The sequence below is a fragment of the Rhamphochromis sp. 'chilingali' genome (genome assembly GCF_963969265.1).
Source record: "Rhamphochromis sp. 'chilingali' genome assembly, chromosome: 3".
Lineage (NCBI taxonomy): Eukaryota > Metazoa > Chordata > Actinopteri > Cichliformes > Cichlidae > Rhamphochromis > Rhamphochromis sp. 'chilingali'.
In genome coordinates this window covers 40,555,724-40,573,983 of record NC_137931.1, presented here as the reverse complement: position 1 = coordinate 40,573,983, position 18,260 = coordinate 40,555,724, and the positions used below count along the sequence as shown (strand labels likewise).

The window sequence follows — 18,260 nt, the reverse complement described above, 5'->3', positions numbered from 1 at the left end:
TTTTTTCTGTATGCACCACAACTGTCTAGTCACATGAATTACCATTATTTACATTTGATATTCATTTTATTATCTTTATTGTCTTACCTATTGTGAACATCACTGTGTCTGCTAACTGGACGTTGTTGATGTTGATTCTGGGGATGAGACCTATCAAGCCTGGGATAACGTCAGAGTAATTTACATCTATCGTCTCTGCTATGGACTGGAAGCCATACAGCAAAGCTTCTGTGTGCTGAAGGAGGAAGAAGAAGCGTATCAATGTATTTGTGTACAAAATAAGAAAGGTGACGCAATTATAATAGCTTAAGGAATGGATTAAAAGAAGAAGAAGTGATAAATAAATAAAACATTGGAAAGAAAAAATAATTCAAAACTGAAATCAAAATGTTTTTTGTTTTTGTGATTACACATTTCGCTTTTACGTCTATTTAGGTTATATAAGTCTACAGGTGCTAGCCTCAAAAAAGAATTATATCTGCCATGACACATTTTCAGTCCAGGCTCTTTTGCAACACTGAAAGAAACTGAAAATAGCTTAGATTACTTCTTTGCTTGTTTATGTGTCTATGTCTCACCCACCTGCCATGATGTAGGCTGCTCTGCATTAGTCAACAATCTTCCCAGTTTGTCATACAGGTTACTCAGCAGCTCAGATCCCAGCATTTCATACACATACATGAGTGTGTCTGAGATATCCACTCTGAAGGACAAACGTGCACAGACAGACATTTTAGGGGCACGGACTCTAGAAACCTTATCCATTGATCTGTTTACAAGACAGGTTTTGCCCTCTCAGCTGTCAGTTCAGTGAGAGTCTATTAGAGGAATACATGCTCATTTGTTGACCAATCATCCTGTCAGTGAGTAATTTCTGAAACTCTTAGACCATCACCGAAACACTTGCACACAACAGCAGTGGCACAAACGGGCTTGTGCAATAGACTGAGACAGATCCATGCATACAAATGCGCAAACACAAAAGCAAACAAACACACCTGTAGATTCGGAACTGCTCTTTTTCATCTGAGGACCAGGATGCATACTCCTGATCAGAGGGGAACTGGGCTTTGTGCAGCAGGACATCCACCAGCTGGAAATACACTGGCCTGTAGACCTGCAGATATACGGCCTGTTTGTCTGACTCAAATGACATGATCTCATCCTGAGAAGAAAGAGATAAAGAAGAATCAAATCGATGGTCTTTTACATAAAATGACTGAAATACTTCCAAGGTATCTATCTGACTCACACAAAGTTCACAAAAAAACAAGAACTGATTTTGGTTAATAGTTTAGATTTTACAATAATAACACAATTACCCAAGCTCTGCAAATAGAAACCAACCATGAAACAGATAATATAGAAGACAAAACCCAATGATTTCAGAGCTGCAATTAATAATTTAAAAAATGAAGACAAAGACCTATGACAGCCCGAAGAAGAGTTTATTTGTGCAATATGAAGTGCAGAATGACTCATGTTCTCATGAAGTCTGTTAAAAGTGAATTGCAAGCTTTGTGATACTATGGAAGAGGTAGCAAAACTTAATGGAAGGGATGGTTTTGAATGCCCAGTAAAGACATGACTAGCAGAAACATCTAGACTTACTGGGATTACCCATAAACACATTTTATATACTGTAAGAATCTAACCTTGAGGTACAGATCTGATTTGAACATCACTCACTTGTAACGTGTACCAAAAGGTGAGTGTGAGGGAGCTCGTTGTCTCATTGACTGGGTAGTGGCCGGGGATGCCTGTACAAAACATGATCATGTTGACTAAAGCCAAGAAGCTCTGCCAGTGATCCACCTGCTCCAACAGAGTCCTGGAGAGAGTGGGAGAGACGAGTGTAAAGGGAAAAAGAAAGAGATAGAAGAAAGGTGTGATTTGGCAAGTGCACAGTGAAGTTAGTACACATTTAAACTAGACTACTCCTCTCTTTAAACAACACATAAAACGCTGACAGTGTAAAGACAGTTTAAAGCATGATTTATTTCATACAAACTGAGCTCAGTAAAAACCAAGATTTAATTGGGGGTTTATTCCCCTCCAAAGTAGGGATGGGTATCGTTTAGGTTTTATCTGTACCAGTACCAAACCGGTACTTTTGAAACGGTGCCGGTGCTTAAACGGTGCTCGAACCGGTGCTTAAAGAATGGAAAACACAAAATTGGTCCAAAAACCTCATGTTCAGCTGTTTTTTTGTGAAAAGATAACAATGTTAGCCTTTTCTGCCGCTATAGGGGATTTATGGCATCACTCTTGGCTGGAAGCAGTGCTTAATCAATGGAAAAAACACAAACTTTGTCCAAAAACCTCTCATGTTTAACTGTTTTCCACTTTTTCTTTGGTCATTTTAGCCTTTTTGGCCAGGGTGAAGGGAGTATCTGCCATCAAACAAGAAGACAGCCGCATGTAACTACGACGGTGTTTGCTAGTTCACCTTACGTGCATTAATGTAATAACGTGGTTAGCCTACTCAACGTAAATTACACACGAACAACATTAAGCTACTCACGCAGAGAAGAACGGCTGCTGCTGCATCATCATCCATCATCATTTCTGCTGCACTGGCAGGGCTAGGGGCCAGGACTCTCCTCTTTGGGTTTTTGGGGGATGTTGCTAACTCCGGGTCACAGGCAACCCATGTGCAGTAGATGTGCACGATGTGAGGTCTCGCAGCAAGCTATCAAATACGGCGCATTTCTCGGCTTTTAACAAAATGCTATAAGTCACCAGGTGTTTCATCAGATTCGAGGAGTCACCTCCTTTGCACAGTATCACCTTAAAGCACTTGTTGCAGGCTGCTGAGTTTGCATCTTTTGCTGTGAAGTACAGCCAGACTTTGACCCTTCACCTTGGGCATTTTTAATCTGTAGCTCTGCTCTAAAAGGGCCCGCCTACTACACTTGCCATAATGGCACCGGATACTGGTACCCATCCCAACTCCAAAGTAGGAGGAAGTTTTTTTCTCAATAACTTTGTAAAGACTTTGAAAAAGCATTGTTTTCGTGCAACTCTGCTGCACTGAAGACCCATGAAAATGGAAATTAGTCTGCTATTGTTGTAGAAGCTGTTTTCACACCCAGGAATTTATTTAAAAAAAAGAAAGAAAGAAAAGTGATGAGGTTATGTCTCAGCTGTCTCCATCTTTCTTTTCTGTTCCCTGTCTTTGTCAGAGATGCACGTCTGCGTGACAGCACCGAATCAGACACACAAAGCAGCCACTGAGGATAGGATGAGGCCTGTATATAAAGAATGAAGATGAAGCCTGGTCTTTGGCTCTGAAAATTCTGCAAGCTGCACCTTCCAGGATGACCATGTTGGGGTTGGCTGTGTTAGAATATGCGCAGTAACCAATCAGAAAATAAAAAGCAGTTCTCCAATTCAGTGCTTTGTATAATACCTCTTCTGCTCTTCATTCACTTTCTAGGCTGCTTAACCACCACAGCCTGCTTCTTCTCACTTTTTCAATTCCAATGCTGCTCTGGACTCTATATTAATATTAGAGGGGTTTTTTTTGTTGTTGTTGTTTTTTTTTTTAAATCTAGATTCACTTTTAAATACCGTTTGTGTTGTTTGTCTTATCTAAATTGAACTAACAAAAAGTGCTTTTTAAGATTTTTTTCATGGCCACTCAGAAGTCCCTTCCCCCAAAACCATGCTTACCTTTATGTGTGGAAACACAAAAAGGTAAAGACCACTTCAAAAAATAACTAAATAACTCGTATTTCCTGTAACCTAAGAAGGTAGGTTAAGGTAGTGCCACTTTCAAAATTTCAAGGGCAAGTAATTTCTTGAAATATTAATAGCAACAATACTGACCAAGATCACTTTATTTTTAAGTGTTTGTGCTATAATAAACACACACCTGGAGTGGTTTTCTCCCAATGTGACGGCGATCCGGCAGATACCGTGGCAGGTTTCCATGTCTCCATTCTGAACAGCCTCTCTGAGCTGCTCCTGGAGTGCCAGCACTTGAGGGACCAGTTTCAACAAAGTGTTCACATATCTGCAACCCATAAACACAAACGAATACAAAGAACATCTACAATCAGTATTTATGAAACTGCAAAGTTTAATAAAAATGATTTTTTTTTTTTTTTTTAATACAGCAGATAAAACACAGGATGCAAGGCTAGGGACTCTCAACTGGTGTATATCAACCTGACTCACACTGCTCACAGCTAGGTTGATGTATTTATTGCTCCTTTCCAAGACAAGTGTTTATTTCAAATCAAATCTCAGTCCAAGTTAGTCCAACCTCTGATCTAGCACACCCACCGTAAAAATCCCACCAGAAAATCTATTCAGAGCTTCTTCTCACAGCTTCACTGCTGTCAAATTTGATTCTGTCCTCTTCCTGCTGTCTCAGCCATTTATAATTCCCTCACTCTGGCTAAAAGACCCGTATGACGTGACACACGGCACCACACGCTCCCCTCACAGCTGCTCATGTGACGACATCATACAACATCAGTTCTCCTGTCGTCTTTAATGACAGCAAGAAAAAGAGTGACATTTGGAGATGAAGGGCTCCTGAATGTCAACTAGAAGATTATGTGCATGAGTGAATGCTATACATGTAAACCATATTACGTGTGTCCCACTGGGTTTTTGTGGCATGCAGCCTGTGCTTCATCTTTTACGAGAAAGTCAATACGGAGGTTGGTCCAGGTCGATGAATATTTATCAATGACAGAGCAAGGTTGTGGGACTATACCGGCATTTGGAAAAGCACACAAAATTATAAAAAAACAACAACAAATATTTCAACCTAATCAACTGTAGGTTAGATTAGAGCACTAGAGAAGCACACTAAGGCCACAACTGACTATTATTTCCATTATCAGTATCTGCCAGTAATGTTTTTTTAATCTTTAAAAAAACAACAATAACAAAAAACATCTATTTGACATACGCAAAAAAAAGTCATCTTTAAATTGTGATAGCTACATGGATTTCCTGTCTATGTTGACTAATTGAATATTTCTCAGTGGTAATTTAACAGCAGCCACAGGAAAAGTGTCCAGACCCACCCGACCCCCCTTGCAATGTACCTCCTGTGTTGCACGTTAAATGTATCCCTTGCTGCGGTCATAGAAAGGATTTATTATTTTAATTTCTTTAGGACCCTTTTATGAGTCAAGCAGATGGTTCTATGGTCCTGTATGAAGTCCAGCCCTCTATTAAGCTGCCCATGCTGACTCAGCCTTTTCTTGAGTGAGATCCACCCTGTTGTGAAGCACATGTGTATGAATATGGCCTCCATCTAATAATCTCATACCTGTACATCTATTGGCCTAGATCCTGTGTTCAGCTGTCTAAGTAATGCTATGAGTTGCACTGAGAACTGCACTTAACCTAACTGACTGTGCGAGCACGCATGTGTGTACATGTGACCGGTAGACTGCACTAATGCACTCAGAAGATCATTCATTTTTAATAAGGTGCTTTGCAAATGCAGGTCATGCACTTTTAGCTCAGAAAAGGAAGGCTTGGTGTGCATGTCATGTGATTAAAAGGGAAGAATGAATTTGTATGCATTTCCCCACTTCCTTTACTTGAGATGACATTCTAAGATAAGATAAGATAACCTTTATTAGTCCCACACGTGGGAAATTTGTTTTGTCACAGCAGGAAGTGGACAGTGCAAAAGTTATGACGCAAAAATTAGAATACAATAAGAATAAATACAGTACACAACTGTACAGAATAGAATAAAATAATATACTATATACAGTAGAATAAAATAGAATAAAAATATACAATAAGATAAAAATAGAATACGAATGCTATATACAACTGAGTAAAAATACAACGATGCCAGAAAGGATTATTGCACTTAGTGTTATTGCACATGTGTGGATGTGTGTGTTTGTTCATTCTGGAGATTCCTCTGAGACAGCCTGCTGCCATCTCCTCTCCGCTCGCTTATAGTTATCTCCTCTTCTCTTTAGCTCCTACCATGATGTTATACAATTTCTGCCTTTCTTGACTCCGCCTTCATTCTCTCCCTCTCATTCCAGCTCTCTCCCCCCCCCCCCCCCCCCCCCCAACATCCCTCTCCCCACCTCTGATCCCCTCTGCAATTACTGCAACACTCTGAGACAGGGGAAATGGGTTGCCTGGCAACAGGATGCAGCTGGACCAATAGCATCCCCCTAAATGAGTTGACTGTAATGTGTTTAAACAGAAAGAGAGAACAAGAGACAGGGAGGAGGGCTTAGTGCTGATGAGAGAGATGAGAAAGGGGAAAGGAAGAGCACAAAGAATCAGAGGTAGAGTGAGAGAAGCGATAAAATAGAATTAAAAAAGCGATTGTGAAGGATGGAAAAAAATGTGGGCTTTGACAGTATTTTAAGGGATAATGGAAAAACAGATTTATTCGTTTCCTTGTCTTTCATTCATTAATGAACAGATACTATTTTATGGAGTTACTTTAACCTTATGATTAAACAATGGACCAACAAAACCAGCGGCCACATGTGTCTCAGGAGACGCTTCTAATAAGACATGACTTCTGGGAGGAGCTGACAACCATGACATTAAAAAAAGAAAAAACAAAAACATAACTGAAAAAAAGGAAATCAGAAGAAATCAGAAGGATAACATTTGTAACAGTCTATTCTAGGAGCCTGGAAATACTTATTTTATGCTGTGTGTGTCATGTTGAGACTGAAGATGTTCTACCTGTAACTCCACTGCCATTAATTGTCCTCCTACCATCTGCTAGGAATAATGTCAGGTTGTTTAAAACAAATTGTCAACAGTAACTTCACAGGTCCAACCCTCTGTCTGTGCAGCCGTGCAGAGGTATGGAGGATGAAGCCTTTTATCCTTCCACACATCTCACACCTTCCCTTGCCCTCCCCTGTCTCTTAGCATCCTTTCTTCTCTTTGCATCGCCCCATCGCCCCCTCCCTCTAGATTTCTGTCTCTAAGGGGAGGGGTAATGGGTGCCTGTTATGTCTGAATCAACCGGGGCATGATGACATCTCTCCCCAGCTCTGTAACCATAGCAACGCCAGCCAACCGAGAAATGCCGCTCTCCTCCCCCTGGCTGTCAGATTGCCCTGTATCAATCCCTCCCTCCTTCCTTCCTTCTTTCTTTCCATCCCTCCCTTGTGCCCTTCCAGTGCCCACCCTGTCTGCTCTCAGCCCTAAGCTACTGATTTTTTCATCTCTCTCTTTCACTGTTTTCATTTTGTCTCCAGTGTATTTTCACCAGTTCCTCACAACCTTTTGTGTAGCAGTATAGTTATCATGTCGTCTTATAGTTATAATCCCATTTTAATGGGTAAACATAAATGCACATTTACAAACATTTGTACACACCTTTGGGAGTCGGGTTGCGAGATGGCATTGACTATTGCCTCTACTGCTGTGTCGAAGAGCTCTGGGTCGGGCAGGGCACTAAAGCAGTCGTGCACCAGGCCTTCACTCTCGCTGAGGGGCACATCTAGCAGCACCCACGATGACAGGCAACGTAGCACGCGAGCTTTCACGGCTCCCGGGCTGTCTGTCCGCCGCAGTAGTTGTTGCAGTAAGGGACACACTGACCCCCACTCCCGTCCCAGGGCTCCCCGAACCTAGAGTGAGAATGATAAAAAGGGTTAATACTGCTAAAGCTTTGTTTAGGTCTAGTATTTGTCTCTTTTATTTTGGTGGCAATAAAATACTTGGATACCATACTTTTTGGAATATAAACCATTGTTTTCTCACAAACATCTCTGTAGTTAAAAAAATCCAGTCAAAAGAAAGAACTGTTGTTCAAAAACATTTAATAAAAGAAAGAAAGAAATGTGAGGTAGCTAAAATGCAAAAAATGTTAAAGCTTTCTTAGTCTTGTGTTGTCATATCATAGCATAAAATGAACTCTGGTTGAATACATGGGCTGCATAAAATACTACAAGAAGTCGCTACTGGCATGTGAGCCGTTTAAGTTTTTTAAATTTTCCACATTTCCACAACAAAAAAAATCTTATAAAGCACTATTAACACTCTGAAGATGCATGGACAGAGTAAAAGAGTTAAAAATTTAAAAAAATATTTAATATAGGGAAACCTGCAGTGGATGCAAAGATAGGAGAAAGGGGTGCCTGGAGAGATACCTGTCCTTTCCGGTACTGGGGCAGACGGCTGGTCTGGAACTCCTCAGGCAGGACAGTGAGCAGCTCTAGCAATGCAAGGCAGCGTGCCCGTCCGTCCACTCCTCCCCCGTCCTCCTGAAACACTCGCACCATCTCTGCCACTGCGCCAGGCCAGGCCTCAGGCATGGTATTGAGTGCCAGAGAGGCCAATGCCACACACAGCCTTGTGAGCACCATCTTGGAGCCAGAGGAGAAGCAGGCAATCTGGGAGAACAGCTGGCTCTTCAGAGACTCATACTGGTCTGTGGGGATATCTGACCAGTACCGAGAGATCTTGGTGTGAAGTGCACTAGCGCCAAAGTACTGGATCTCTGGAACCTGTGAACGAAGAAAAGATGGATGCAAATTACAGAAAATATCTTAGTTTCTTCTATCTATGTGTGTCTTTGTGAGAGTCTGTGTACCATGTACCTTTTCTGGGCTCAGGAGGGCCCAGCAAAACTGCCAGGCCTGAGGCGAGACCTGAGCCTGCATTAGCCATTTCTGGGCCAGATTCTTGTTTTCTATATTAGGGTCATAGTACAACTGGTGGAGTGCCTATGAAAAAGAAAAGAGAAGAATAATACTAAACAGTGAAACCAATCCATACAGTCTTGAACCATGAAGGATCTGAACAACTTTCTTGTGAGAAATGTTTGCAACTACACTCCACAGTCACAACAGTGGGTGTCCGCAAACAGACCTGCTGCGAATAGATGCATTCCTTTGAGCGCTTACATGCTGGAAAGGCCTTGATGCCTTGAGAAATGAGAATCTTTTCTCACTTGGCAACACATAAACACCAAATAGACAGGTTACCTCCAAAATCTGAAGAGTTGAGAAAGCAATGACCTGAAAACAGGACTCTGTGAAATGTAGCTCTGAGTAATTTGAGTACTTGAGTGCAGAGAGAGCCAAAGAAAAAAAAAAGATAAGGGATGAGTGTGAGAGAGGGCAATACAAGAAAATAAAATGCAGTGTTAATTAAACAGACACCTCTAATCCTGACAATGCTAGACAAAATACGGAGGCACTACTCTGCAAAAAATGCCTTTTTATTTCCTCCTCTCTGTCTCGCACACAAGCGCACTAGCACACATACATGCTCACTGAACTGAAACAGCTGGCTGCCAGCACATAGTGTCTCAGGGAAGCAAAAAAAATCTATTCAGTGAGCTTTTGATCCTTGTCTTTTACCCCTGAAGCCTGCTCACATCACTTCCTCCACCACCAGTCATGCTCTCCTCTTTTCTCTCTGACAGTTCATCTCTCTATTTTTCTTCCTCGAGCCTTAACTGTCCATCTGGTTTCTTCCCATGCCTCTGTTCCTCACATTTCTTCTAGGATTTACATTTTACCCCAAAATATAATGTTGTAGAAAAGGGAAGGTTTAACAATACAGCAAAAAAACATGACAGGTTACAAAGGACAACAATACAACTAAAGCTGAAAAAAGACTATCAATACAAAGTCAATACTGACTAGAGGCAGAGTTTCAGGTGATGTTCTCTAAATGTCTGTCATCCTCCACTGCAATTATCTGTCTCTACTCACTATACTACTCTGAACACGGCTGCTGGCTGTTAATGAGCTGACTGTTTGCACAGTCAGGTAGCATCTGTACATAGCTGTACAGATGCTATAGCAAGAGCTATAGGAGCCATATGTATGGTAAGGGGCCTTTACTTATTCTTAGCTCATACTTAACATCTATCTTCAGTTTCAGAGAAACATAAGTGATAACAGGCTATGAAACCTCTTTTTTTTTAAACCACATATACCACGATTGAGGACTGTTGACACATGGAGAGAAACTAAGCCTGATAAATTGTAGGGAAAATAAGGACAACGGTTTACTGCTGCTTTTGTGCTAACCTTTAACTATAATTCAACCTGCATTACTGTTAACAACTTATAAATTGAGGGGTGTGAACTATGTTTCACTTCAAGTGTAGCATGCTAGAAAATATGAGAACCACTGATGTAGAAAAATCTCCATGGCAAAATGTATGAAAAATGAATGTTGTGCTGTGATTTGGCAGGATCTTTGCAATTTGGCCCCAACTATAACTGGATTTTTAGGACATTTATCATTTTTAGAGAGAGGAAAAATAATTTCAATATTAATATAGATCAGCTAATCCATCCATTTGTGATGTATATAGACCTATCGGCAGTATTTTCCTGGAAACATTACCTGGGAAGCATATATGGAAAATAGGCAATGTTTCCCATATACTCAGTTATTTGTGGCATCTCAGTTATTTGCGAGATGCCACAAATAACTGACCAGCTTTCTTCTAATGATGTTCTGTTTTTTTAAACCATTTAAATCTCATTTTATTGATGATTAGCACTGAGTGTAATCATTTCACTCAGCACCTTGTTGTCCTTCTCACATGATCGTATACAAACACTAGCAACAGACCCATCTAGGAGTAGCTCTGCTTCTCTGTGCTCATTATCTGAATAAAATATGATAATTCAGGGGAGGACTGCAGTTTGCTTTACTAGAGAAAAGTGTCTGACTTCACAAATCTCACAATCAACACAAATATTTATGTGCGAATTTGCCCAAAACTACTGGATTTAGGTAAAACTGAAAACACACTACTCTTCAATAAAGTTAACAGAAGCAAGAGTGCAAGGAGCCTGGTACCAGGGACAGCTATTAGTTAAAGTTATAATACAACAAGATCTATGAAGTTACTAGGGTATACATAACTGAGAGCGAACTGCTCATCCAAGAGGAAAATGTTAATGCAAATCTGAATAGATGAATATTCAGGTCCAGCTTTAACTCATATACCAATTAAGACATAGATCAAACATAAAAAGATTGGGTGTATAAAAAACGGTTTAGTCAGTTCCACTGTGCCATTGATGTAATTCGAGTCATAAACAGCAGCTTTTAACTCCACTGTGTGATCGCAGACTTCTCCTTATTTAATCCTGAACAGCGCTGTGTCTGAGCTGCTCTGTCCTTCCGAGGTTTATTATCAAAGCACACCATGCTAAACAGTCTGCTCAGTTTGCTCCTTTAATCTGTTGACAAAGAACCACTGCTTGTCTTTTCCTATAAATCACACGAGACATCTCAAAAATCTCAAACAACTGTATTGTCTACTGTTAACTGGTTCTTAAAACAAGAAGAAAAGAAGAAAACCCACATCCTTAAAAACACTGGCCCTCAATTTTACTTGCAGTTGATAGAGGTAGTTGTATCTACAGATGGTCGCAAAATGCCTGCACCACCTGGCTTCAGCTGAGGAAGCCGAGCTCTTGGCAGACACTGTCAAAGGTCATTAGCCTCCTCACCACTGTAGGAAGGGAAAGGGCGTGTAGGTAAAAAACAAAACAAAAAAAAAAAAACCCAACATGCCTCCATCAGACAGATTCACTATCTAGCTGAATCCTCACGACCAAAACAAATAGCTATAATACTTCACCTATAATTTACTAAATACCAAATATGAAGCAAATCCAGGAGGTGAGAGCCATTACAAATTAAAAATGATCTTATTAAAATAACAAAACGTGCATAGCAGCAGATTTGGACTAATAGAGGCAGGCAGATCTAAAATAAAGGCAGTCTTTTTATTTTTATTTTTTTACTAAAGAAATCTCTCTTCCCCAGCATGCTTTTAAGGCATAAAAGCAGGAACCCCCCACACACATACTTTGGAAATATCTTTGCACACTGTGTTCACACACAGCAGGTCAGGTTCAGTGTATTTTCAAGCCATCTGTCCACAAGTGTCACTGTAACAGCTACGGTTGTGTATGCAGAAGGCATGATCACATCACTGACCCATGATAACACTGCGAGAGTCAGAGACATGCAGACGAATGATGATTAATGAGGGAACAAAGAACAATAGTTTGTGTGCGCGGGTGGCTGTTGACAGCATACAGCCAAGATAGAAATTAAGAATACTATGTTGCCAAGAGTGATTATATCTCAGTCACATGAACACTAAAAAAATCTCTTGTACCAAATGTCTCCATATGTCAAGTCTAAATATGCAGTCCCTTGTTCCATAAACCATTTATTTTCCTGAAAAGTTTCAGAGGACTGCTGAGGTTTAGATACTGAATTGAGGATAATAATATTTATTTACTATAGAAATGCATCTATCTGATATTTAGAGCTGACGTTAGTTAACAGACATGACAACTGAAAAAACCCCATAAGTGTGCTTTTCCTGTTGACTTCACTCTCTGTGATTTGTGCTAATGTTCGGTGTAACTGTGATCAACTTCCTTAATATTATTTTACTTCATCTAACTAAAGGTGCGTCCCATGATTCAGTTCTAAGATTGTTGCCATTTATCTTAGATATAAACAACCATAATACTGTCACAGTACCACCCACCCAAGGATTTGGCCACAAGGATGTGAAGGGTATGGGTCTGAAGTAGGGCTGTTCGATATAACGATATATATCGGATGACCATATAAAAACGTCTATCGTTTCATTTTACGCTATCGTTTGTTTCGTGGTGTCGCAAAATAAACTCTTTACGGCAATATTTTTTCATCGTTTTGATGGTCACTGTAGTGGCTATATTAATTTCTTAAAGTTCTCTCTTTCTCTTATATTTTATATAACCACACTACAGACGGACAAGCGCCTGTTTTTATGCGTTGTGGTTAGCAACAACGACAGTAACAGCATCGCATGTCCGCTTGTTTATGTTCCACATAAACCTTTCACAATAAAGCTCAAGATCCTGTTGAGACTTTTCAAAATAAACTGAAGCAGGTGAAAGAGCAGATTATTTACAGATGAGAAGTAAAAAAAAGAGCCGCCAGGTGCTAAAAAATAAACCTTAGACTCAAACGTTAGAACAGGCTGTTCCCCGCAGCACGCCGTGTAATAAATACAAAGAAAACGGCGGCTGTTACAACTTATGTCTAAAAATGTATCGTTTCATGCATCTGTAAAAACACTCGACTCCAGCTACATGACGCGCAGCTGGAAACACTTCCCGCAAGTCGAGCTGCCCGAGATTCACAGAATTTACAGAAAATTATACATTTTTGTGATTTATATCGTTATCGGACGATAGAATTCTTATATCGGGATATGAGATTTTGGTCATATCGCACAGCCCTAGTCTGAAGGGCCTCCAGGCATACTAAATTGCCCTTCATGAAATGACAGGAGCAGGTGTGAGATGATGGGTTTTCAAGAAGAGGATACTCAAGCACCTACAGGCTTCACTTCCCTCTTTTTTTGTTTATTTGGAATATGATTACTTTTATGTCTCATCACCCAAGTGTTGAACTGTCTGCGGGGTGAGGAACCGCAACTCAAGACTGAATGGAGTGCATAAGCTGGCCCAAATCTTCGGAGTAAAGATTGGGCGAGTGGAAGCCATGTATTCTGGACTTTACAGGGATCGTCATTTCGCCTAGTGAGCCTACGTGTCATCGAGGTAAGGCCAGCCTTCTTTGCATGCCGGTGGCCCCTAGAGAAATGTGAAATGTTTGACGACCATTAAAATATCACTAAAGCAAAGTTTCATTTTTATGCAGATGATACTGTGATCCACTCCTCTGCACCTACTCCTAATCAGGCTCTCTGTCAGCTACAATCAGTTTGTAAAACATTGCAGCACAACTCTGTGTGTGTGAACTCAAACGTACTAAACCTTTCAGCTCTGAGAGTGAGTTAGTATCACAGAAGTACTTATGAATTACAATTGATAACTTTAAAAAGGGTATCTAAATTGAAGCATCTGGTGAAAAAAATAGAAATTTTCTGTCACTGTTGATTAAAACATTATGTTAATTTTGTAAATTATGGTTATTATTAGAGTCAAGAAACAACACTACCCAGGGAAGGTTTTTTGGCCAACAATTGGCCCAATAACAAGCTGCGAGAAAGCACGGTGTTCTTAGTTTCACAGTCAGATTCTCCTGCTCTTTGTTTCAAAATACCAAGATGGTGAGGGTGAGAACACTTAACTTGTATCTTTACATGACAGGAGCTAATTAACCAATTATTAATGTCTAGACGTAAACATTAAAAAAAAGATTCCCAGTCTCTTTCTCACAGTGAGTAATTCAGGTTATTCATTTAATACTGGCATTGGATTAGCACAAGAAGATATATCCAACTCTTACACTCTCACTACTGAAAAACTATTTAATACATCATGTGTAATTTCTCAGTGACAGATTTTAGGGTGCTGCTATGTTCTATAATATGTTAGCTGGCTGGATGAATAGTCTCCTCAGCCTTTAAATGTGATAAAACTTCTTAAAACTGCACCTGCTGCTACATAGATCTCACCCTGAAATTACCTACAGTTACTGAATGACAGAGGTGCTTTACCAGCTGAGAGGCAGGGAGCTAAACCATACTAAATGGACCTTGACAGTCTCCTGTGCACAGCATCCTGTGTGGGGTGATTACAGGTAGTTACGGTAACAGAAAGTCACCCTGTTAAAGTTCCCTTGAGCAAGAATTGGGCCGATCCAGTGCAGTGTTGGGCTTCTTTCCTGTGGTACAGCAGTATTTTGTCTCAGGGGAGAGCTAAAAAATGGCAAAATCCTAAAAACATACTGTGGCGCTCTGAATTTCCTCTTAAAAATTCCCTTTCTTGGCACATAGTGACTCCAAAGATAATTATAGTTGGGCGGAAATGTACGCCAGTGTTCGAACCCCTTTTATTATGCACACAAAGATCCTGACAGTGTGACACTTTGTTTCACAGAGCTGAGACTGAACAAAGAGCACTCTATGGAACACATAGAAACACTGGGCCAGGAACCATCATCTCCACCACCATCTATAATATAAGCACACACTACCAAACACCCACTGCAGCAAAGGGAAAATTCTGCATCTACAATCTCCTTTTTTTAACTGCTCCAATAAAATTACAATTTATCTTTTCATTCATAAGCCATATGCTACTGTACAGTAGGTAATTTACTGCTGACACTAACATATTAGACAATAAGTTAAATATCAGATTTACATGCTAAGGATGTTTTTAGGTAAGCAGGAAAAGACACTTTCCATTCTCTTAGCATCCTACTGATCCCATAACCAAAGTGTTATCACCAAACTCACAAGAAAGGATAAGAAAATAGAAAAAAAAATCTCAGCTACCGGTATTACTTTCTAAATATAGTCAAGCCTTAGACTAACAATATCTCATTAGTTTTGAAATGCCACTGCACTATAAATACAAAACTGCTGATATCTTTTATGGGAAATTATACTTCAGATGCTATGTGCTGTATGCATGCTATATTAGTTCATGAGATTACAGATAGTGCTGTATGGCTTGGAACAGACTGAATGCTGGTGCAAGCTGTCACACAATCTGAATAACGACCTTAAATTCTTAAACACTACCCACACATGACATTTTGTTATTTGCAAAGACATTACAGAGATGCTCTTAAACACTTTTTAAAAACTATTATTTACTGAATGATTAGTACCCTGACACGACTACCTGATTCAGACAGTAAAATGAGTCAGTGAAAGCTGAATGTAGCGCATGTGGCTCACACCATTTTTTTTTTAAAAATATCAGGCATTGTTTTTGCATGTGTGAAGGGTTTTTGGTAAGCAAGGTTTCACTTCAATATTGCAAACCCAAAATAAAAACAGAACAATGTTATGATAATATCTAAGCATATGAGTTTGGACTTAGTTTACTTTATCTAAAAATTTACCTCCATGCTTCAAGTTATATTAATTACACATTTTAAGGAGTGCATGTAATATATGTTAGTGTTAACTTTAAATTTAGAAAATGTAATTCCATGGAATGGAGTATCTTTTTCCTCTGGTGTGTCAATAAAACAATACACTCTCCACTTGCAGAAATGAAACATGAATAAGTGAAAATAGATTATCCCAAGGCAGAACAGGACCGTGCTCAGTGTTTGTTATTCTTCTTTGTGCTTTTATTACACCACACTACCTATCTATCCAGGCATTTTCCCCACAGGAATCTGCCTCTCTCCTTTAAACCTGCCTCTAATCATTTCTGTCGCATCCCCAACCTCCTCTCACCCCCTCCTCTTTCTTTACTGGCACTGTTATCGACATGGACCCCTCCCTCCTTCACCTCATCCCTCTATCAGTTTTATCACATCAGCTCTCATCCACCCCAGGAGAACCTTTCTCTCTCTCACACACACTCTCCACCGCCTCCCCACCCATCCCCTTGTGTCCCTGTTAGCGGCCACCAAGGAGGGAGATTTATCACAGCGACCTGGCTGCAAACACTGCCATGCACACGCACGTACACACACATATACACACACACACTAGCTGAATATAACCAATCTGACAAAGATAAACAAAACCTTGAAGCGCACTTAGGAGAATGTGCATGGAACAACCTGTTACCACTTCAGTATTCTTTCTAAACATAGCATTTAGTCGAGGCTAAATTAGGTGAGGTCAGCTCGTAAACACAGCAACATCATGTCCCCTAAATAAACCAGCATTGTAAGAAAAAGTCTTAACCAAAGTAATTACAGCGGGCTACAAGGCGCACTTAAGCGTCCTGCTTTCCCCCTTAATTCGCCCGTATTATCTTTAACACAGCCCCTGCTTTTCCTCTTGAGCTGACTGATGCAAAAACTTACCGTCTCCACGTTTTCCACCGTAAAGTCCAGGGCGTCCGGTGTGGCTGCTATTCTCCCCGGTGTCTCCATATCTCCGCTGATACGGAGCTGTCAAATGATCAAAGAGGAGCAACACATTCAGCAGCAGCTTTCGTTAAACTTTCCCCCGCAAAGTGTGTAATTTCCATAATAATTCCGCAACAGCAATGAGCATGTTTAGGTTAGGTTTACGATATGATTAATTGTAGTCATAAGGATGACATGAGGGGCTAACCGGCAAGCTAACATTAGCTCTTCTAGCTGTCGCTAACCTCCACTATGTAAGAATACTACAGCGATTGCTAGCGTCACTGTGCTAGCACGAAACTAGCTAACGTAGCAATGTAACTTGACGCAACCCTAGTGTCAAATTCAACCAAGCGAGACGGCGACGCTGGTATTTTCAGAGTGACAGTTTTATCATAACAATCTCATCTCAGTGTGTTATCGCCAGTCTATCTGGTGGACCAGTATTTTCACACCTTTCTGTCCTGCGACGGTCTGAGACGATGCTGGCAGCTCCCCGCCGCTCTTCTGCCTCTGCTCCGTCACCAGTAGCCTTTGCTACGTTCACGTGTTGTTGGAAATATCGTAATCGCAGCGTAACCAATGAACAAGGCAAATGAAACAGCGATTTTGTAAAATTCCCATAATACTAAATGCACAGGATATGTATACGTTACTGCAAAGAGTGAATTTTGCTATTATAATCTATTAGTTAGTTATATATTATCAGTCTTACTAAACTGTTTGCGTCATCACAATGTTAAATTATGTAAATCGTCCAGAGTTGCCCTTTTGAAGCCATTAACATTAAATGCGACAGTTTCCTCCCTAAATAGATTGCGAGTGATGGAATACACATCTATGTACACATACTACACATACTACCAATACTACTACTACTACTACTAACAATAATAATAATAATAACAGCCCACAGTTACCTTAATTTAAATATACCGATACTGTTGCAGAGCCAAACATTTACACTCACACCAGGCAATTCAGAATCACCAATTAACCTAAATGCATGCACTTCTTTGCAGGGAAGTTGGGGTATCAGATAGAACATACAAACTCCATACAGAAAGGCCCAGGACTGTATTTCAATAGACAATCTTCAGCATCACCATGCCACCCTGTGTTTTCAAATACATCTTAATCTTTAGGTTTTCAAGCAAGTTGTGCTTTTTAAACAATGGCTTTATTTCTTTTACTGAACTTGGCTTGCAAATCCATTCATTCACCCATCTATTCATTTTCTTCCTTTATCCATTCCAGGGCTGCAGCTGGTTGGAGCCTATCCCAGCTATCATATTAGGTTTATTATTTTATATGCAAATAAAATATATAATAGACCAATATATCCTTTTTAAAGTGCATATCGTATAAATTTCTCCTGGACAAAATGATAACCACACATCACTGACAACAGACAACTATTTAAAACATATATATATAGTGTGCAAACAGTA

At 40.1% G+C, this 18,260-nt stretch overlaps 1 protein-coding gene across 1 annotated transcript in view; it reads right to left on the bottom strand.

The window, feature by feature from the left end:
- Positions 1–17,342, bottom strand: part of LOC308394205 (importin-13-like) — a 29,815-nt gene extending 12,473 nt beyond the window's left edge. The window contains exons 1-10 of the mRNA XM_080878428.1: positions 17,265–17,342; positions 16,765–16,851; positions 8,571–8,696; positions 8,121–8,477; positions 7,345–7,598; positions 3,878–4,018; positions 1,690–1,831; positions 999–1,165; positions 583–703; positions 88–235 (exon numbers count right to left, since the gene is read on the bottom strand). Of these exons, the coding sequence (XP_080734554.1) occupies positions 88–235; positions 583–703; positions 999–1,165; positions 1,690–1,831; positions 3,878–4,018; positions 7,345–7,598; positions 8,121–8,477; positions 8,571–8,696; positions 16,765–16,833 (1,525 nt within the window). The 5' untranslated portion in view covers positions 16,834–16,851; positions 17,265–17,342. The remainder of the gene's footprint in view (positions 1–87; positions 236–582; positions 704–998; positions 1,166–1,689; positions 1,832–3,877; positions 4,019–7,344; positions 7,599–8,120; positions 8,478–8,570; positions 8,697–16,764; positions 16,852–17,264) is intronic.
- Positions 17,343–18,260: the final 918 nt, after the last annotated feature.